The sequence below is a fragment of the Dermochelys coriacea genome, chromosome 1, assembly GCF_009764565.3.
Source record: "Dermochelys coriacea isolate rDerCor1 chromosome 1, rDerCor1.pri.v4, whole genome shotgun sequence".
In the NCBI taxonomy this organism is placed as follows: Eukaryota; Metazoa; Chordata; order Testudines; family Dermochelyidae; genus Dermochelys; species Dermochelys coriacea.
In genome coordinates, this window is record NC_050068.2 from 6869730 (window position 1) to 6892934 (window position 23205).

Below are 23205 nucleotides of genomic sequence, written 5' to 3' on the forward strand. Positions count from 1 at the left end.
GGAAACACCCCTTCTGTTGATGTAGGAAGTGTCTGTGCTACTGTAGTAGGAAGACAGCCTGAAACATAGAACCTTGTACCAGAAATCTGGTGTGAGGCCTGAACCAAAGTAGTGGTTAAGCTTTGCTGATAAAAAGCAAAGAAGCAAAGCTAGCAGAAGTCAGACTCTGCCTGCTTGCAAGCTCACAGAACCTGGCAAGAACAGGGCTGGTATTGCAAACAGGCAGAGCCTGACTTCTGCTAGCTTTGCTATATATCAGCAAAGCTTGACCACTACTTTGGTTCAGGTCTCACAACAGGCTTCTGATACAAGGCCATATGGTTCAGGCTCTCTTCCTACTACAGCTATGGCACTACAGCAGTACAGGTACAGCACCGCAGGTGTCTCACTGTGGCATAGACATACCCTGAGAGTGCTCATGGCTGACAGAAACAACCTGCACCGCCCAATCACAGACAAAGGAGGACACCAGGAGCTGCATAAGGATCCACCTTAGAGGCCAGACAGCCCATTGAAGAAACTGTTCCGAGATCAAAATGGGGCCATGTGATCAGAAAGCCAGAAGATTTAGAGATAGCATTGACTGACCAACGTCCAATAACACGCAGCACAATCTGCTCATCTGTTAGGGGATTCAGGCTTCTGCCTTGGCCCCCACCCTAGACATCACCATTTGCTGTTCTCTTGACTGGCTGTTTTACTCAGTGGTTGTTGGTTTTGGTTGATATTGTGTTTTACTTGCCTTTGATTTTCAAAGAAAGGGATGCTATAATACCAGCCACTGGAGTCACTGAACCCTGACCCCTGCCATGTGACCCCTGCCATGTACCTTTTATAACCCTGACCCACGTCATATGACTGAGGCCAGAAAATAAAGATCAGTCACCCTTTTGTTATACTCTCCTCTCCCCGGGCAGTCAATCCTCAGAAGTGTGGATCCAGCAGCCTTTCTCCTGGCTTGCCCTAACCTAGCTGGAGTTATTTGGAAGCACAGAGCCCCGGGGGAGAAGGGGGGGGTGTTACAGCCCCACCGTTAGGTGTAAGTGACAGGAAGGGCCTTGCACATGCTGTCTCCGAGTGAACATCTCCAACATAGCAGGCTACTTTCCACTCTTGGATATGTGTGCTTAACTCTTATTGACTTCAGCGGGAATACGTGTGGATAGCCAATGGCAGAACAGGCCCTTTGACTGTAAGCTCCTGCAGGCAAGGACTTTGCAGTGAGGATCTTGTACAGCTCCGAGCACAGAACAATTGGTGACAGTAATAACAGACACAGAACTTGAACCATCCACAATGCACCGTGCCTACATTACCTTCCCATAACTACTGCTTGAGTCCAAAACCACCTAAAAGTTGCAATAAAACGTAAATACAATCCTGTAACTAATAGCCAAGCCCATTCCAGCCCAGCATCTCTGGTAATAAAACCCAGCACCTGCAAAGAGAGCAATTAACGTGACGCTCCCTTCCTTCTGCGGGCATCTTCTATAAGCATACATGGTTTGTATGTATATTTATTTATTTTTCTTCATTTCCTATCCAGGGAGGGGCAAGATAATGAACTGCGTGCGTCAGGGAAGATGAATCTGAGATACTAGGGAGCAGTGCAGTAAAAAGATTAAAGTGTTATTATTGTTGGGTTTTTTCCCCCATGGTCCGTTGTGACAGCTCGGCCGTCATCTGTAAAAAATGTCTCAGCAAGAGATAATCATCGGAAACTCAATAAAGCGTCAGGGGAAGCCTCGTCTGCCATCAATCACTGGGTGCCTGGAAATTTTCAGGCCTCTGTCTCCCTTCCTGCCATCCATATAAATGTCTGCAATATATTTTGTGCAGTGCGTGTGGCGTGTATCCCCCTGATTTGGAAGTTTTTATGAAAAAATATTTATTCACAAAATATGCAAATCGGTTTAAAAAAGAGGCAGTTTCGCTCTCTCCCTCTCTCTTTCTCTTTTTAAAAATGCAACTGAATTTATTCTTTTTAATAAAACATGTCAACCAAAGAATTAATGCAACTTCTAACTGAGTGGACTTATTTCTCCCCACTCCTAAAAAAATAAAATATATTAGTTTAGAGAACGGTATGCGGACAAAAACAATTAACTTTATTGGTTGAAATACTTTGTCTTAAATAAAGTCTGTGCACATGCATTATGTATTGGCATTCCATTGTTCATTTTTTTAATGTTATTTCATGCATTTTGCATTTGCCACTACAGCAGCCTGATGCATGTGTGTTCGCAGCTCCCATCAAGGAGAGGGTCGGTAGAACTAATACGTTACAATGAGGGATGAGAGCAAGGAGCATTTAAAAATAAAATAACGCCCTGTCAAAATTGCTCTAGAGTTGATCCATCTTCTGAACGTGCATTTTATCAAAGGCAAAGGTTGAAAGATTACACCTTCATTTGACTTTATCTCACTTTAAGCTCCCAGCAATGAGGCCAAAATGCTGTACTAAACTAACGGACAATCTCATTACACAGTTCTGTCTTTGCTACCAGACTAATTAGCAGTATTTTATTCTGCAAATAATGCAGGAGAAGCACTATTTGCCTTTGATAATGTAATCGGGTTTCCTAAATTTGCTCCACACAATAAGCAGGAAATGTTTAATTTCTGAGCCAAAGGTCAAAGTGTAGGAGCTATAGTTCATTTAGTTACAAGGGCCAGGAAAGGTTGGAGTTCTGGTAGCTGCATGAGTTGTGGTGAGGTGATTCGGAATGGGACCAGAAAGATACTGCTTAGACTTGCCTTCCTCAGGGAGAATGTTTGGCATCTTGGACTCATCGGCTCTCACAAGCTAAGGTCTTGCTCACTATTTAGATGGATGAGACACCTCTAAAGAGAGCCAGATGGCACAGGAAGTGGCGCTGGTGACTCAGTTGGTGATGCCCTTTTACCTGGGTCAGGACTAAACCAACATCCCAATTTTGGGAGCACTGCTCAGATGTGAAACTGATGCTGACTATGAAAGAGTATAAAAGATCCAACTGCATTCAGATCATGGAGTTTAGCACTAATACCCTTGCCCATCGCCAAACAGGTGCAATCAGTCTGTCCACAAAACATTCCCCGACTAGAGAAGTTATTCAGGGTTTTACATCCACTTCTAAAAACTTGCACAGTGCTGCTGGTGCAAGAACAGCCTTACTTCACCCCAGAGGTGGCTGCATTTGAGTGGATGATGTAAACCATCTATCTATAATTTTGCATAGTGCTTTGGCATCCCTCCAGATAAAAGTGGCTTTATAAATGTAAGTCAGCAGGCGGCAGTGTTTCCAAGTCACCTCCAGGATACCGAAGGATGTCTGCTCACAAAAATGTTTTACAGGTTTACAAAATCGTTTCTCTAATCTTGACATACACACAAACCCTCCTCCCCTTCAATTAGACTGCATTTAAAGTGAATGTGAAGCAGTTTCTTGAAGTGAGGTGACATTTTCATTTTGATTCCAGGAAACAAGATTTTAGGACTTTAAGACTCACCAGCAGGTCCCCACTGCCCCACACGTTTATTTGTGGCCGGTAATGGGCAAACCAACTACGAGGCCCAAAGGGACACAAATATAATCGTTTGTCTTGCAAAATGATACACTTGTATTCATTTACCCATTCAAAAAGGCAGTAGATTTTTAAAAACGTATTAGCTCCTTTTGCCAGCATCAACCTGCTATACAGAATTACAAAGGCTATGTATTACACACAAAAAACTAGGTAAACAAAACATTACTGAAGTTGCAAATTCAAGTATACTTTGCAACTTTGCAAGTAGGTTTCATGGATTTTTGCTGATGGCAGAAGAATGGTGAGACTCAGGGTTCCTAGGTTCCTTCCAGGCTCTGGAGGGGAGTGTGTTCTAGTGGGCACAGACTCTTCTGTTCATTCCCCGCCATGCTTGACTCCTTCTGCCCCGTCCCCTCCAACCTGGCTCGGACCTGTCTCTTCCCAACTCTTGGTTTCTTGTCCAAGTCCTATTTTCCTTAAGTACCCAGTCCCAATCTCCACTTCTCAGGCTCCTCCTCCTCGCCCAGCCAGTCCTAGTCTCCTCCTCCAGGTTCACTGTCCAGTCCCAATCTTCTTCCCCCACCCTCAGTCTCCCCCCCCCCCCAGGTGCCAGTCTCCTTTCTCAGCTAATACCAATTTCTCCCCTCCCACTCTTTTTTTTTTTTAAAGTTCGCAGGAGGTGGTAGGGAGCAGTGTGCTGTGAGAGAAGCAGAGCCTTTGATCACAGCAGAGCCCTGACTAGGGGACAGGGCTTCCCTGACTAGGGGGGCCTATAAAGGCAGACAAGCAACCAGCCAGAGGCACAGGAGCCAGCAAACAGAGCTGGAAAAGGGGAGTTTGAGTGGGAGTTTGGGGGAGGGAGTGCATGGTGTTCTAATTTTGTTTTTTGTGTGTTTCCCTTTTTTCTCCGCGACAGGCGCTTAGGAGGGAAGGCTATGACAGCTACAGAGGCAGCAGTGGCAGTGACCCAAGGAATGGAAGAGGCAGTGAAGATCACTGGATGTGAAAACTGTGGCATGTATGTTACCCTGGAGCAAGTACCTGAAAAGAGCTTCTTTTGTATGAAGTGCCATCTGATAGAGCTGATGGAGAAGATCTGAGAGTTGGAGAATCAGATAGAAACTACGGTTGAGTTTTGAAAGGGATTTGAGCAGATGATGAAGGAAGGAAGGAGAGAGGAGGCTGAAGCGAAAACTCAAGACTCGCAGATGCAAGCTGGACTGAAGAACTCTGAGGGGAGACTGCTGGGTGAAGAAAGTGGCCAGTGGAAGCACGGGACTATGAGAACCAGGCAGAGGAAAAGACCAGCTGGTGAAGGAGAAACAGAGCTCAGGAACAGGTTTCCTGAGTTTGAAAATGAAGAAGGGGCACAGCAGGCAGTAACAGAAAATGGGAGAACAAGGGAGAAGAGAAGAGCAACAAGTCCTACAAGAAGAGGGGAAGAGTCAGTGGAGGATAGACAGAGTTCTGAGCCCCAGGAGGACAGAGGATGACTCACAGAAGATGGCAAGTGAGAACAAAAGACTAGAAGACTTGCAACCAGAAAGAACAGAAGGGGGGAAGGCTGGAGAATCGCACCAACACCAAGAAGAGGCAGTCTACGTGACTGGGGACTCCCTGCTAAGAAGAACGGACAAGCCTGTCACCAGAGCTGATCCGGAGAACAGAAGGGTGTGCTGTCTGCCAGGATCCTAGATACGGGATGTGGACCTGAAGCTTAAGAGGATCCCAATGGCAACTGTAAAGAATCCACTGATTGCCCTTCAGATGGGAGCAAATGATACAGCTAAATTCTTGCTGGAACACATCAAGGCAGTCTATGCCAGGCTTGGGATGACTCTTAAAGAAATGGTGGCTCAGGTGATCTTCCGTGGGATTCTGCCTGTCCCTAGAGGAGGCGAGCAAAAGTGAGACACGATTATGATGAGCAACAGACGGCTCAGGCCATGGTGCTATAAGGAGGGATCTGGGATGTTCGACCATTGTGAGGCAGTCATGGACAGAGGACAGTTCTCATGGGATGGACTCCACCTGAATGAGAAGGGAAATAGACTTCTGGAATTGGGCTGGCATAACTGATTAAGAGTTTAAACTAGGAATTCAGGGGAGATGGTTGGGAGATGCTCATGTAATCTCCATGCCTGATTCTAACACTGAGTGGTAGGAAGATCAAGTAAGAGAAGTTACAGCAATAGAGAAAGGAACAACAGAGGGTAGGAGAATGGACATCAAGAGGAAAGATAGTGTCACTGGTATTGGAACTAACAGTCAGGTAGGTGATACCGGCAGTAGAATGACTGTACCTAATCTGGATGAAGCTGAGCAAAAACAACTAAGATGTCTGGAAACCAATGCAAGGAGCCTGGGTAACAAAATGGAGAAATTAGAACTGTTGGTGCAGGAAGTGAAACCAGATATTTAACAAAAACATGGTGGAATAGTAGTGATGTCTGTAGCACAGCTATTGAAGGGTATGTGCTGTTCAGGAAAGACAGAAATAAAGGTGATGGTGGTGGAATAGCATTGAATATTAACGAGGAGGTAGACTGTAAATAAATTAGAAGTGATGGAATGGATAAAAAAGAATCTATTTGGGTCAAAATCACTTTGGGGAAGAAAGGTAACAAAGGCTCTCCTGGGATAGTGCTTGGGATCTGCTACAGACCCCCATGATCCAATTTGGATATGGATAGAGACCTCTAATATTTTTAATGAAATAAATACTACTGGGAGTTGTGTGATTATGGGAGACTTTAATTTCCCAGACACAGATTGGGGGACAAATGTTATGAACAACGGTAGGGCCCTGATATTCCTGGATGTGATAGCTGACAGATTTCTTTACCAAATAGTCTCTGAACCTACAAGAGATGATGCCATTTTAGGTTTAATATTGACAAGTAGCAAGGGCCTCCTAGAACTAGCTGTAGAGGACAGCTAATTCAGTTTAAACTAAATGGAAGGATAAACAAAAGTAGGTTTGCAACTAGGGTCTTTGACTGCAAAAGGGCAAACCTAAAAAAATTAAGGGAATTAGTTAGGGAAGTGGACTGGACTGAAGAACTCAAGTCAAGGATCTGAAGGTGGAGGAGGCTTGGAATTACTTTAAGTCAAAGTTGCAGAACCTATCTCCAAGCCTGCATCCCAAGCAAGGGGAAAAATTCATAGGGAAGGGTTGCAGATCAAACTGGATGAGCAAGCTTCTCAAACAGCTGATAAAGAGAAAGCCCAAAGCCTACAAGGAATGGAAGATGGGAAGAAACAGCAAGGAAAGCTATCCCTTTGAGGTCAGAAAGTGTAGGGGAAAAGTGAGAAATACCAAAAGCTGAGCAGGTTGGACCTTGCAAAGGACGTTAAAACCAATAGTAAAAGGTTCTTTATCCATATAAATAAAAATGAAACAAGGAAAGAAGAAGTGGGATTGCTAAACAACTGAGGATGGGGTGGAGATTAAGGATCTAGGCATGGCCCAACCCCTGAACAACTACTTTGCCTGAGTTTTTAATAAGGGTAACGACGAGCTTAGGTGTAGCGGCAGGGTGGCTAATGGAAATGAGCTTACAGAAGTAGCAATTACCACAACTGAGATGGAAGTCAAACTCAAACAGCTTAATGGGACCCTCTTGGGGTTGGGGCCCAGATAATCTCCATCCAAGAATATTAAAGGAACTGGCACATGGCATTGCTAGCCCAATACCAAGGATTTTAAAGGAATCCATAAACTCAGGGGTCATACCCTATGACTGGAGAATTGTTCATACAGTACCTATTTTTAACAAAGGGGAAAAAAAGGGTCCAGGAAACTACAGGCTCGTTAGTTTGACCTCGATTGTATGCAGGTTTCTCTTGGAACAAATTTTGAAAGAGAAAGTAGTTAAGGAAATATAGGTAAACAGTAATCAGAATAAAATACAACATGGTTTTTCAAAAAGTAGATCATGCCAGACCAACCTGATCACTTTGAGAAGATAACTGATTTTGTAGACAAAGGAAAAGCAGTAAATCTAATCTACCTGGGTGTCAGTAAGGCATTTGATACAGCTCCACATGGGAAATTACTAGTTCAGTTGGAGAAGATGGGGATCAGTATGAGATCTAAAAGGTGGATAAGGAAATGGCTAAAGAGACTATAATGGGTCATACTGAAAGGTGAACTGTCAGTCTGGAGGAAGGTCACTAGTGGAGTTCCTCAGAGATTGGTCTTGGGAACAAATCTTATTTAACATTTTCATTCATGATCTTGGCACAAAAAGTTGGAAGGTGCTAATAAAATTTGCAGATGACACAAAGTTGGGAGGTACTACAATAGTCCCTTCTGGCCTTAAAAGTCTATGAGTCTATGTTCTCAGTATCCTTGCCCAGCCTATCCCAGTTCTTCTCTCCCAGCATTTTGTCTGATCTGTCTGTTCCATTCCCTCCCACTGGCTCCCAGTCTGCCCCAGCTCCTTGTCCAAGTCTCTTTCCCCAGCAAGTCCCAGTTCTCCCCCAACACCCTAGCTCCTTGTCTGAACACCCTCCAACCCACCGTTCCAAGTCTCCTGGTCCATACAGTCCGTCTCTTTCTCTTCCTCCAACAGCTCTTCTGTCAATCCCAATATTCCCTGCCTAACCAACTGGTGCCCAAATCTCCCACCATTTCCTTCATAGGTTTAAAGTCCCAGTCTCGCCCCAGCTCCCAGTCCCCTTGCCCAGCCGGTCCCAGTGTCCCCCATGGCAACTCCCAGTCCCAGTCTCCTTGCCTAGCCAGTCTCAGTCTCCACCCTCCCAGTCACTGATTCTCTTCCTTCAGTCTCCGTTTCACTATGTTCCTTTACCCAATCTACTCCTTTCCCTCCCCCAGGTCCAGCTTTTGTCTCCTATGCACTCAATATTACCCATAAATGGAGATTCTTTATGATGCATAGGCCCTATCTGTATTCCACACGTGGGTGTGCATGCGCACCACACGTGCCTGAGATTGAAGATTTCTAGCAAGTAGTGTCTGTTTGTCTGCATTTGCGCAGTTGTTCTCCTCGTGCTCCAAACTGAGGGTATAAGGTGTAGTGCGAACCGACGTCACACAGTTCCTCTTTTTACTGTAAATCCAGTCATGATCTGCAGCAGAGGGCAGGTAGCAGAATACAGATAAGGACCACACATCTTGAAGAACCTCCAGTTACACTTAAGTAACCTCCATTTCTTCTTCAAGTGCTGGCCCCAGTGGGTATTCCAGATGTAGGTGATTGGTAAGCAGTAGTCAAACAGGAGGGGGTGCAAGAATGCAGGTGGCATAGATGCCTGTAATATTGAAGTCCCCACAGCTGTCTTCACAGGTCTGGACTAATGCGCAAAGTTTCCTGAAGTACGGACAGAACTTCAGGTAACCGCCCTACAAATGTCCAGCATAAGCAGCTCTCAAAGAGATGCTGTAGAAGTTGCTTGTGCTCCAGTGGAGTGGATCCTGACCTCCTCTGGGAGAGGAAGAAGTGCCAGTTGATAACAAAGAATACTGCAGTCACAGAGCCACTTAGAGTCTCTGTGTAAATAACGCTTATCCTTTTGTTCGCTCCACTAAAGCAACAAATAGTCTAGGCATTTTCCAAAGCCCACTGGCCATTGAGAGAGTGATATCTTCTCTCTTCATGGGAACCATGATGTTTTGGAAGGAATAAGTGATCAGGTTGATTCACGTGATTACCTTGGAGATGAATTTTGGGTGGACACGAAGGGATACCTAACTCCTTATGAAATATAATATATGTTGGGTCTTCCATAAGTGCTCTCAGTTCACTCACTCTTTTGGCTGCTGCAATGGTGACTAGGAAGGTGATCTTCATAGAGAGGTAGGACATGGAGCAGGTGGCTAGCGGTTCAAAGGGAGGTCTAGTAAGTACTGGAAGATCAAGATTAGGATCCCATTGCAGTGTTGGTTTCATCCAGGTGGGAAAGTTCTCATGAGGCCCTTCAGGAATCTGGTTGTTGTTGGATGAGTATAAACAGTACAGCCTTCAAGTGGAGAATGGAAGGCACTCATTGCTGCAACATGGACCCACAGCAAGCTAATGGAAAGGCCTGACATCTTGAGAGTATGTAGGTAGCCTAAAATAAAAGGAATTCCCACGGATTCCAGGGCTAATTTGTTCTGTTGTGTCTGTTCAGCTTGGAAAAGATATGACAGAGGTCAATAAAACCATGAATGATGTGGAGAAAATGAATAGGGAACAGTTATTTACCCCTTCACATAACACAACGACCAGGAGTCACCCAATGAAATTATCAGACAGCAGATTTAAAACAAACAAAATGAAGTATTTCTTCACACAATGCACACTCAACCTGTGGAACTCATTGCCAGGGGATGTTGAGAAGGTCAAAAGTATAACTGGGTTCAAAAAAGAATTACATCAGTTCATGGAGGATAGTCAGGGATGCAAGATGGTCAGGGATGCAAACCCATGCTCTGGCTATTTCCAAATCTCTGACTGCCAGGAGCTGGGACTGGACAACAGGGGATGGATCACTCAATAAATGTCCTGTTCTGTTCATTCCCTCTGAAGCACCTGGCACTGGCCACCGTTGGAAGTCAGCCTACTGGGTTAGACAGACCACTGGTCTGACCCAGTACTTAAGTTAATACACTGTTGGCTAGACAGACTGTTCTCAGCTCTAGAAGGCTGATATGCATTCTGGGCTCCCAAGGAGTTTGTGTGCCCTGTGCGGTGTGATTGTCATGTGGGCTCCATAACCTATCAGAGATGCGTCCATGATAATAGTTGCATTAGGTGTGGGTGTAAGGAAAGGGACACCCACACATACTTGTTCTCTTGTTTGGTGGACCAACCTGGAAGCCGTGACCTTGGAGGTAACTGTTAACCTGGTATTCATGTTGTCTTTGTCTGGTGAATAACAGACCAAAGCCAGGCCTATAGGCAATGGATGTGGAGCCTGGCAAATGGCATTATGTAAGTACAGGAGGCCATGTGGTCCAGCAGGTAATGGCAGACCTTGACTGTGGTTCAAGGTCAGGTTGTTCATAGCTTGGAATCCTGCCATAGAGAAGTAGGGCCTTGCTGTAGTCGAGTCTAGGGTCGCTCCTATGAAGTCTATGGTCCTTGTGGGAGTAAAAGTGGACTTTCCTGTGTTGACACTGATTCCCAAGGAAGGCAGCAGATGAAGTGGGAATAGGGTTGCCAACTGGCCTCCTTGCTGCATCTGCCCACAGGAGCTAGTTATCTAGATATGAAAAAATGGTGTAGTTGTAGTTGTTTCATCTCATCCAGGCTGCCCCCACTGAGAAGACCTTTGTGAAGACCCCAGCTGCTGTAGTTAGTCTGAATGGGAGCACTGTGGATTGGTAGGGCTCTTGTCCTACCAGGAATCTGAGGAACTGGCTGTGGGTGGGTGAACGTTCACATCAATGCAAGCATCTTTCAGGCCGAGAGCTGTGAAACACATGCCTTGCAGAGAGGTGATTATTAATGCCAATGCGGCGATGCAGAATTTGTATTTTAAAATAAAGACACTTAGTTGGCATAGATTGAGAATTGGTCTCCATCCTCCATTTTTATTGGAAGTGAAGAAATATGGGGAATAGAACCCTTTCTCTTGATGTTGAGGTGGCACATGCTCTATAGCCCCTTGTTGAAGGGAAGAGTCCACCTCCTGACAGAGGATCTCCTCATGAGAGTGGTCCGTGAAAAGGGGCTGAGAAGGGGGTTTGTGATGGGGAGGTGACATAAGCTTGATCACGTAGCCAGAGTGAATGATTTCTAACACCCACCTGTCCATTGTTATTGCCCTTCAATTGTGAGCAAAGTGGATGAAGCAGCCACCAAAAGTTTTGGGAGTAGCACAGGTTGGCATCAACAGAGGAATGTGATTCTGGAATGTCCATCAAAAGAAAAAACCCTAGGTGATGAGTGGGGCCGAGCTTTAGCTGTCGACGTGGAGGAAGCCAGATACCTGGGTCTCTGTATACCCTGGCGTTTGTGCAGTGGTTCGTAAGATCACTGATGACCGAATGGTTGGGGAGGTGTTCTTGGTCTGTACACCCACTTGTGGTGTTTCCTCTTTGGAACCGGGGTATAAATGCCCAGGGAATGGAGGGCTGTTATGGGGTCTTTAAGCAAGTGAAGGGACTCATCAGTTTTTTTTCAGTGAGTAGGTTAGCCTCGTCAAAGGGCAGGTGCTCAGTGCTATTTTGTACCTCCCTGGGGAACCTGAGGAGTGGAGCTAAGATTACACCTCATGACAACCGCTGTAGTTATCCCTCTAGAAGCAGTGTCAGCAGCATCCACTGCAGCCCAAAGAGATGTTTTAGCTACCAGTTGGACCTCATCAACGAGGGCTTGGAATTGACCCCTGTCCTGCTGAAGAAGCTTTTCCTTAAAGGCCAGGACTTTGGCGTCGCTGGTGAAATCATACTTTGCTAGCAAGGCCTGATAGTCAGCAATTTGAAAGTTAAGGCTGGTGGAAGAAAATACTTTCCTCCCCAGATGGCAAAGGCATTTAGCATCCTTGTCAGTGGGTGTTGCCTTGGGATGCTATAGCCTAGATCTCTCAGTGACTGCTTATACCACTGATGAGTTGGGTGCTGGATGTGTAAACTGGAACTCCACTCTCTTGGCTGGTACGAAATAATGCCTCTCAGCCCTGTGGGGGTGCAGGAGGCTGGTTCCATAAGGGTCTCGTTCACAGGTGGGTCCACCCAGCTAGAATCACAAGGCTGCAGATGTCCACTAGCCTATGCTGAGTATCCTGTACCTCCTCAGGTTGGATCTAAAGCTCAATTGCCATCCTTCCACAGGAGTTTCTGCTACAGCCTGTAGTCATCAGGTGGAGATGGCAAAGATGGGGCGACTGCCTCATCTAGTGAGGAGGAGGATACAGCCGTAGGATCCGGCTCAATTCTTTCTCCCTTGGAGTAGGACAGACGCAATTGGCGTCAGCTAGGACAGGATAGATGGAATTCATGTACAAATTTGGGGTGTCTAGCACAGGGATCCCAGAGACCCCAATAATGCCAATATAAAGGGTCAATTGGTCGGGGGGTACTCCATGGCATTGGGTACCATCAGTCCCCGGGATCATCATATCTAGGTGGAGGATGGATCCCAGGGAAGGAGCAACAAATGCTGCATTTAGTGGATATGTGCACCTCCCCAAGGCACTTTAGGCAATGCTACTGCTCATCATTCATGGAGAAGGAGCATAGGCAGGTGATGCAGTTCTTAAACCCTGGGACAATGGACATAGTCCTTATCTGTGGGGGAAGGCTCCCCAAGGCAGGGAGGACTAACCTACGCTACCTAGAATAAAAGATTAACCCTAACATTACTAAGAACAATAAAACTATTTACAATATATTTACAGGGTTTGATGAATAAACATGGAGGTAGCTTCAAATACAGAGGAGTTCAACTAGGCCATGTGGTAGTAAAAAGGACCTGGAGAGGTGAGGATCTGTCCCGTCCCTTATACCCATGGTTTGGAGCAAGAGGAGAACAAGTGCACAGCAATGCATACCATTTGCTAGAAATCTCTGGTCTCAGGACTCACGTGTGGAATACACCTAGGTACCAGCACTGGAAGAACAACGAAGTTAGATATCTTCAAGTCAGCAGGGCCTGATGAAATGCATCCTAGAATACTCAAGGAGTTGATTGAGGCATTAGCAATTATCTTTGAAAAGTCATGGAAGACGGGAGACGTTCTAGAGGACTGGAAAAGGGCAAATACAGTGCTCATCTATAAAAAGAGAATAAGGACAACCTGGGGAATTACAGACCAGTCGGCTTAATTTCAGTTCCAGGAAAGATAATGGAGCAAATAATTAACCAATCATTTGCAAACACCTAGAAGATAAGTGTGGATTTGTCAGAATGGATTTCTCAGGAACAAATCATGTCAAACCAACCGAACAGTTTTCTTTGACAGGGTAACAAGTCTTGTAGATGGGGGGAAGCGGTAGACGTGGTATAACTTGACTTTAGTAAGGCTTTTGATCCTGTCTCGCTTGACCTACTCATAAACAAACTAGGGAAATACAACCTAGGTGGAGCTACTATAAGGTGGGTGCATAAGTGGTTGGAAAACCCGTTCCCAGAGAGTAGTTATCAGTGGTTCACAGTCAAGCTGAAAGGGCATATCTAGTGGGGTCCTGAAGGATCAGTTATGGGTTTTGTTCTGTTCAATATCTTCATCAATGATTTAGATAATTGCATAGAGAGGACGCTGATAAAGTTTGCAGGTGCAAGCTGGGAGGGGTTGCAAGTGCTTTGGAGGATAGGATTAAAATTCAAAACGATCTGGACAAACTGGAGAAATGGTCTGAAGGAAACAGGATGAAATTCAACAAGGACTAATGCAAAGTACTCCACTTAGGAAGGAAAAATCAGTTGAACACATACAGAATGGGAAATGACTGCCTAGGAAGGAGTCCTGCGGAAAGGGATCTGGGGGTCATAGTGGACCACAAGTTAAATATGAGTCAACAGTGTAACACTGTTGCAAAAAAAAGCAAACGTCATTCTGGGATGTATTAGCAGGAGTGTTGTAAGCAAGACATGAGAAGTAATTCTTCCGCTTTACTCCATGCTGATAAGGTCTCAACTAGAGTATAGTGTCCAGTTCTGGGCACCACATTTCAGGAAAGATGTGGACAAATTGGAGACAGTCCAGAGAAGAGCAACAAAAATTATAAAAAGTCTAGAAAACTTGACCTATGAGGGAAGATTTTGAAGAAAAAATCTGGAAAAAATTTTGAAGGAGAAATTAGTTAAGGACATTGAAGTCAATGGTAAATGGGACAAAATACAACATGGTTTTACAAAAGGTAGATCATGCCAAACCAACCTAATCTCCTTTTTTGAAAAGGTAACAGATTTTTTAGATAAAGGAAATGCAGTGGATCTAATTTACCTAGATTTCAGTAAGGCATTTGATACCGTGCCACATGGGGAATTATTAGTTAAATTGGAGAAGATGGGAATCAATATGAACATCAAAAGGTGGATAAGGAATTGGTTAAAGGGGAGACTGCAACGGGTCCTACTGAAAGGCGAACTGTCAGGTTGGAGGGAGGTTACCAGTGGAGTTCCTCAGGGATCGGTTTTGGGACTGATCTTGTTTAATCTTTTTATTACTGACCTTGGCACAAAAAGTGGGAGTGTGCTAATAAAGTTTGCAGATGATACAAAGCTGGGAGGTATTGCCAATTCAGAGAAGGATCGGGATATTATACAGGAGGATCTGGATGACCTTGTAAACTGGAGTAATAGTAATAGGATGAAATTTAATAGTGAGAAGTGTAAGGTTATGCATTTAGGGATTAATAACAAGAATTTTAGTTATAAATTGGGGACGCATCAATTAGAAGTAACGGAAGAGGAGAAGGACCTTGGAGTATTGGTTGATCATAGGATGACTATGAGCTGCCAATGTGATATGGCTGTGAAAAAAGTTAATGCGGTTTTGGGATGCATCAGGAGAGGCATTTCCAGTAGGGATAAGGAGGTTTTAGTACCATTATACAAGGCACTGGTGAGACCTCACCTGGAATACTGTGTGCAGTTCTGGTCTCCCATGTTTAAAAAGGATGAATTTCAAACTGGAGCAGGTACAGAGAAGGGCTACTAGGATGATCCGAGGAATGGAAAACTTGTCTTATGAAAGGAGACTCAAGGAGCTTGGCTTGTTTAGCCTAACTAAAAGAAGGTTGAGGGGAGATATGATTGCTCTCTATAAATATATCAGAGGGATAAATACAGGAGAGGGAGAGGAATTATTTCAGCTCAGCACCAATGTGGACACAAGAACAAATGGGTATAAACTGGCCACCAGGAAGTTTAGACTTGAAATCAGACGAAGGTTTTTAACCAACAGAGGAGTGAAGTTTTGGAATAGCCTTCCAAGGGAAGCAGTGGGGGCAAAAGATTTATCTGGTTTTAAGATTCTACTTGATAAGTTTATGGAGGAGATGGTATGATGGGATAATGGGATTTTGGTAAGTAATTGATCTTTAAATATTCAGGGTAAATAGGCCAAATCCCCTGAGATGGGATATTAGATGGATGGGATCTGAGTTACCCAGGAAAGAATTTTCTGTAGTATCTGGCTGGTGAATCTTGCCCATATGCTCAGGGTTTAGCTGATCGCCATATTTGGGGTCGGGAAGGAATTTTCCTCCAGGGCAGATTGGAGAGGCCCTGGAGGTTTTTCGCCTTCCTCTGTAGCATGGGGCATGGTTGACTTGAGGGAGGCTTCTCTGCTCCTTGAAGTCTTTAAACCATGATTTAAGGACTTCAATAGCTCAGACATGGGTGAGGTTTTTCATAGGAGTGGGTGGGTGAGATTCTGTGGCCTGCGCTGGGCAGGAGGTCAGACTAGATGATCAGAATGGTCCCTTCTGACCTTAGTATCTATGAATCTAAGATTAACAAACCCAAGTTTGTCTAGTCTGGAGAAGAGAAGACTGGGGGTGGGGTGGGGGGGCAGATCATGATAACAGTTTTCAAATACATAAAAGGTTGTTACAAGGAGGAAGGAGAAAAATTGTTCTTGTTAACCTCTGAGGATAAAACAAGAAGCAATGGGCTTAAATTGCAGCAAGGGTGGTTTAGGTTGGATATTAGGAAAAGCTTCTTTTCAGGGCAGTTAAGCACTAGAATAAATTGCCTACGGAGGTTGTAGAATCTCCATCATTGGAGGTTTTTAAGAGCAGGTTAGACAAACACCTGTCAGGGATGATATAGACAATACTTAGTCCTGCCATGAGTGCAGGGGACTGGACTAGATGGCCTCTCGAGGTCCTTTCCAGTCGTATGATTCTATGAAACTGCTTCCTCCTCCACGCTGTCTGGTTGGCAGCAAGGGCTTCATTCACAGCATAGGCAAGACAGGTTCCTTGTTCTCCGTGCCGGGCCCCACCATGACTTGTAGTAGCTGGAAGCAGCAATTACAGGGAAAACCTGGTTTTACTCCTATATCCCTGGACTGGAGAATGCTCAGTTGTTCTGTGAGGATGGTGCACAGTGCATATGCAGTCTGGTCAACACTAGAAGCAGGGAGAGGATGGAGCATAAGAACATAAGAACGGCCATACTGGGTCAGACCAAAGGTCCATCCAGCCCAGTATCCTGTCTACCGACAGTGGCCAATGCCAGGTGTCCCAGAGGGAGTGAACCTAACAGGTAAGGATCAAGTGATCTCCCTCCTGCCATCCATCTCCACCCTCTGAAAAAAGAGGCTAGGGACACCATTCCTTACCCATCCTGGCCTTCTCAGTGAGGACAGAATCTTCAGTGATTTAACTACTAAAATCAGAGAAGTCTCTACTGAGCATGTGTGAACTGAGATTTTTCCACAGTTTATAAGTTTGCATTTGGTTAGATTCGCACAGATACAGCACAAGCACATCTATGACTCAAAGGCCAGCAGCCCCTGCTAAATTTCAAGTCCATGTTCCAAAATATGGAGACACTAGAGCTGTTCAAAGAAAAGGTCTGAAGTTTTTTTTTTAAATACGGGCAAAACAACATTTTCCATAGTCTCATTCTCAGAAATGGTTGAACCAGTTTGCTGAAATTTTCAAAAAATTGGCCTAAGGCAGACACCCAAAATGAAAAATTTCAGCCCAAATGGTTAAGTATCATAAAATTATAGGCAAGTGGAAACAGGGTCTTATATTGGAAAATGTTGATAGATTCACAGCGTTTAAGGACAAAAGTAACCATTATATGTTCTAGTCTGACCTGTCCATCACAAGCCATTACATTTTACCCTGAGTTATTGAGCTCAATAACTTGTGGTTCAATAAAGCAAAACTTCTGTTTGGCTAAAGTACATCATCCAAAAAGGCATCCAGTCTTTATCTGAAGACATCAAGAGCTGGAGAATCCACCATTTCCCTTGGTAGTTCCAGTGATTAATCATCCTCACTATTAAAAATCGGTGTCTTATTCCTAACCTAACTTAGTCTAGTTTCATCTTCCAGCCATTGGTTCTTGTCCTGCCTTTCTCCAATAGATTAAAGAGCCCTTGAGGGCCTCATATTTTCTCCCCATAAGGGTGTGACAGTGCGCCCCATAAGGCTTTATGGAAATATACTTATGAATATATATGACATAACTAGAATGTAAGTTATGCTACATATGCCATGTAACATATCTCTGTAAAAGTTATTATCTACTGAATCTATTCATCCCATTTGTATGCATGTCTCATTTTCGTATTCAAAGTTATGAATATTGGCTGCATACTTGTTTGATTCTGAGTAGGTTTTAGTGAAGCAGTTGGTTAGCTTCCTGAGAAAAGACTATTCTTAGTAAGTGCCCAGTCAAGAAGCCCTTAAGCCATCGATGAACTTGGAGACGCCAATCGACATCTGGGGCTTTCCCACGAATGTGGCTTGGCTGGTAAGGAACTCAGTCATGCTTGGACATGTGACTTGCCCAGGTGACTCCAAAACTCCATTTTGTAGCTGGACTTTGCATAGGAGAGAGGAGGGGGTCTCCACCCACAAGAGAAAGTCTATTTAAGCCTGTGGGAGACCCCTCCATTTTGTCTTCAGCTGGCTAAAGAGAGAGCTTCTCCACCCCCAAAGATACCTGAAAGAAACCGGAACAAAGGACAGTAACTACAGGGGGTGTGTGATTGCTGGACCCAGACTAGAAGGAGATTAGTCTATAAAAGAAAGTTTACCGGAACTGGTGAGATTTTATCTGTATTCAGTTTTTATTACTGTACTAGACTTAGACTTGCGTGTTTTATTTTATTTTGCTTGGTAATTCACTTTGTTCTGTCTGTTACTACTTGGAACCACTTAAATCCTACTTTCTGTATTTAATAAAATCACTTTTTACTTATTAATTAACCCAGAGTATGTATTAATACTTGAGGGGCCAAACAGCTGTATATATCTCTCTATCAGTGTTATAGAGTGTGAACAATTTATGAGTTTACCCTGTATAAGATTTATACAAGGTAAAATGGATTTATTTAGGGTTTGGACCCCATTGGGAGTTGGGCATCTGAGTGTCAAGGACAGGAGCACTTCCTAAGTTGCTTTCAATTAAGCCTACAGCTGTTAGGGGATGTGGTTCAGACCTGGGTCTGGGTTTGCAGCAGGCTAGCGGGTCTGGCTCAAACCAGGCAGGGCACTGAAGTCCTAAGCTGCCAGGGCAGGAAAGCTGGAACAGAAATAGTCTTGGCACATCAAGTGGCAGCCCCCAGAGGATTTCTGTGATCCAACCCATCACAAAGGGTACTTACTCACTTTAATCAAGTCACCGCTCAATCTTCTTTTTGATAAACTAAACAGATTGAGCTCACGAGCCCTCCAATCATTTTTGTGGCTCTTTTCTGCACCCCCTGCCCCAATTTTTAAACATCCTTTTACAAATGTGGATGCCAGAACTGGATGCAGTATTTCAGTATCAGTCTCAACGATGCTATATAGAGAGGTAAAATCACCGTCTCCTAGCAACAGCATTACACTGTAAGCTCATGGTTAGTTGCTTGTCCACTATTATCCCTAGATCCTTTTCAGAGTCACTGCTTTCTAGGATATAGTCCCCCATTCTGCAAGTATGGCTGCATTCCTTGTTCCTAAATGTATCACTTTGCATTTGGCTGTATTCATATGCATCTTGTTTGCATGGGCCCAGCTTACCAAGCCATCCAGAGCACACTGTAGGACTGCCCTGTCATCATCGTTATTTACCACTCTGCCAATCTTTGTGTCATCTGCAAACTTCATCAGCAGTGAGTTTATATTTACTTCCAGATCACTGATGAAAATGTTGAATAGCATTGAGCCTAGTACCAATCCCTGCAGAACCCCCCTGGAAACACCTCCTGCCGGTGAGAATTCCCTATTGACCAATACTTTTTGAGATCTGCCAATTCTCGTGGCGAACGGGGGAAGTCCCGGATGACTGGAAAAAGGCTAATGTAGTGCCCATCTTTAAAAAAGGGAAGAAGGAGGATCCTGGGAACTACAGGCCGGTCAGCCTCACCTCAGTCCCTGGAAAAATCATGGAGCAGGTCCTCAAAGAATCAATCCTGAAGCACTTAGAGGAGAGGAAAGTGATCAGGAACAGTCAGCATGGATTCACCAAGGGAAGGTCATGCCTGACTAATCTAATCGCCTTTTATGATGAGATTACTGGTTCTGTGGATGAAGGGAAAGCAGTGGATGTATTGTTTCTTGACTTTAGCAAAGCTTTTGACACGGTCTCCCACAGCATTCTTGTCAGCAAGTTAAGGAAGTATGGGCTGGATGAATGCACTATAAGGTGGGTAGAAAGCTGGCTAGATTGTCGGGCTCAACGGGTAGTGATCAATGGCTCCATGTCTAGTTGGCAGCCGGTGTCAAGTGGAGTGCCCCAGGGGTCGGTCCTGGGGCCCGTTTTGTTCAATATCTTCATAAATGATCTGGAGGATGGTGTGGATTGCACTCTCAGCAAATTTGCGGATGATACTAAACTGGGAGGAGTGGTAGATACGCTGGAGGGGAGGGATAGGATACAGAAGGACCTAGACAAATTGGAGGATTGGGCCAAAAGAAATCTAATGAGGTTCAATAAGGATAAGTGCAGGACCCTGCACTTAGGATGGAAGAATCCAATGCACCGCTACAGACTAGGGACCGAATGGCTCGGCAGCAGTTCTGCGGAAAAGGACCTAGGGGTGACAGTGGACGAGAAGCTGGATATGAGTCAGCAGTGTGCCCTTGTTGCCAAGAAGGCCAATGGCATTTTGGGTTGTATAAGTAGGGGCATAGCGAGCAGATCGAGGGACGTGATCGTTCCCCTCTATTCGACACTGGTGAGGCCTCATCTGGAGTACTGTGTCCAGTTTTGGGCCCCACACTACAGGAAGGATGTGGATAAATTGGAAAGAGTACAACGAAGGGCAACAAAAATGATTAGGGGTCTAGAGCACATGACTTATGAGGAGAGGCTGAGGGAGCTGGGATTGTTTAGTCTGCAGAAGAGAAGAATGAGGGGGGATTTGATAGCTGCTTTCAACTACCTGAAAGGGGGTTTCAAAGAGGATGGCTCTAGACTGTTCTCAATGGTAGCAGATGACAGAACGAGGAGTAATGGTCTCAAGTTGCAATGGGGGAGGTTTCGATTGGATATTAGGAAAAACTTTTTCACTAAGAGGGTGGTGAAACACTGGAATGCGTTACCTAGGGAGGTGGTAGAATCTCCTTCCTTAGAGGTTTTTAAGGTCAGGCTCGACAAAGCCCTGGCTGGGATGATTTAACTGGGACTTGGTCCTGCTTTGAGCAGGGGGTTGGACTAGATGACCTTCTGGGGTCCCTTCCAACCCTGATATTCTATGATTCTATGATTCTATGATTCTAATTAGCCAGTTCTTAATCCATTTTATGTGAATAAGTGGAGATACTGTAAGAAAGCCTGACCACGAAGAATCGGAGGAGGTATCCAGGCCCCAGGACCTTCAGCAGCTGCAGAAATGTAGGGTAAACAATTACCCTGCTCTACAAAAGGGATGTGGGCCAGAGTTTTTGCTAGTGATTTTAATGGAAGTGGCCTGGGGGAGCTGGATGAGATAAAACACCTTCTATTTAACTTGGAACCATGTTCTTTGCCTCAGTTTTCATAGAGTCATAGGATTTAAGGCCAGAAGAGACCATTTTGATCTGACCTCCTGGATGACACAGGTCAGGGAACCTCCCCCAGTGAATTCTGCATCAAGTCCAATAACTCCTGTTGGAGTTAGAACATAACTTTTAGAAAAACATCCAGTCCAAAGTCTTCAAGCATTGGAGAATCCACCCCACTCCTAAGTAAATTGTTCCAGTGGGAGAGAGCTCCTCCAGGGGTGGAGTTGAAAGCAATGCAGGAAATGCAGTGGTGCATCTCAGAGGAGATGCATCTGCAGGGTGTTCCCAAGGCTCAGGGTACTCTTCCAGCCTGTGGAGCCTGCTGTTTCAAGTCTGTATTTTGGAGGGCATGGCATGTAACAGACCTATGCCTAAAGAATATAACAGATAGCATCTGTCTAAACTTAGAATCATAGAATATCAGGGTTGGAAGGGACCTCAGGAGGTCATCTAGTCCAACCCCCTGTGGGAAAGTAAAAAGCACAAGTGGATCAGAATTATCCAAAGGCCTAACTGAACTCTGGGCATAGAGAGAGACATACTGTCCCTGTAAGTTAACATGAACAAAAAGTTTAAATCTTTTATTACCTTCCAATGAATGGAGTCCCTTTTCTTTGGCAGTCTCGTACACGCTGTTGAATTCGTCTCCGAGGTTTGGGTCAGCACCAGAGGCAAGCAGGATCTTTACCACACTGTTAAAAAACATAATGAGAACAGGATCATCAGGGAGGTTTCTCAGAGAGAGCAGATGGAACATCAGGAACTAGACACCTTTAGAGTTTGCAAAAGAAACAAATCTCAAGGCACATAAGAGTTACTCAGCAAAATATATGCTGCCAGCAAAGGAGAGTTAAAAACGCTGCACTGCTTACGAATATTAACAGTCATAAGGCAACTGGACTGAGGCATTCGGAGAAGTGGGCTGTTCTGTAGATCCACATGTGCTGTGAAATATATCTATGCTCAACAGAGGCCAAGTCCAAAACTTCTGCACAGAAGTGACCGTGTGCCATGCACTACATTTCCAGTGCTCTGGACTGGACTGCCATCCCATAATTCACTCTTCATAGTTGAAAATGTAGCCAAGCCACAGCCAGCAGCAGCCAAACATTTGATGTTCAGGAGACAACTAGCTGCTGTTTTAGGACGAATAAAGATGAAGAATTTGTAGAGAAGATTCTAGAAGGTGAGAGAGAAGGAAGAGAAAACAATGATGATGAAAGCACAGGGTAAGACTATGAAGTATGGTTTAGTTTGCAGACCCTCAGTGAACTGAATTTGGTGATCACAATAGGCCAGTGTCCCTATCACAAAAAACACTGTTGGAATTGACAATACTTGTCCCCTTTGGCGGCAGCCCCAGGATAGAGGTTGAGGAAGAGAAATAATCAGATTCTCATCATTAACGGTAATGGTGAGGCATATTGGTAGGGCATAAAGAGGGTTGGGGGATCTCCCACTGCTTCTGCTCATGCTTGTCTGGAGACAGTGGACTGTAGTCTCTAGAGCTGTCCAAACTGTCACCATTCCCCAGCATGACTATTCAGCACAGAAAAGAGACAGGCTAGATTTGGTGCAGAGGCATCTGTGTTTCTAAACCAAACAACCATCAGGCAAGAATTAGATTGCTTACCATTTCTGAAAGCAGCTTGAAGCCTGTTATTCTTTTTTCCTGGGTTCTGGCCTTCCATGGCAACTAGCCAGTAAAATGTTATACAGTATTCATCACAAGCGAGATAGCTTACAGGCTGGCAGAGGTTCTTGACTATGCGCACTACAGATTGACGGACATGCATCTGCAGGCTGCATCTCGTCAAATCACATTTAAAATTTACCTTAAGTTTCTCCCTCATTTACCCCTTTACAGTAAATACAATTAGCAGAATGGAAGGTGTGTGTTTTGTACTTTCAATAAGATATATTAGCAGCGGTGTATTTCTTGCCTTCCACAGTTCAAGTCTCAATTGCATATAAAGTCCAATCTAGTGGACTGAGCACAAAGTTGCGAGTCAGGAGACCCGTGTTCTCAACTATATCACCGATTTCTTGTGAGATTGTAGGGAATTCACTATGCTCATATT

At 44.6% G+C, this 23205-nt stretch overlaps 1 protein-coding gene across 1 annotated transcript in view; it reads right to left on the minus strand.

The window, feature by feature from the left end:
• Nucleotides 1–23205, minus strand: part of CLPB (caseinolytic mitochondrial matrix peptidase chaperone subunit B) — a 150546-nt gene that overhangs the window by 96085 nt on the left and 31256 nt on the right. The window contains 1 exon segment of the mRNA XM_038387537.2: nt 21713–21816. Within this exon segment, the coding sequence (XP_038243465.1) occupies nt 21713–21816 (104 nt within the window).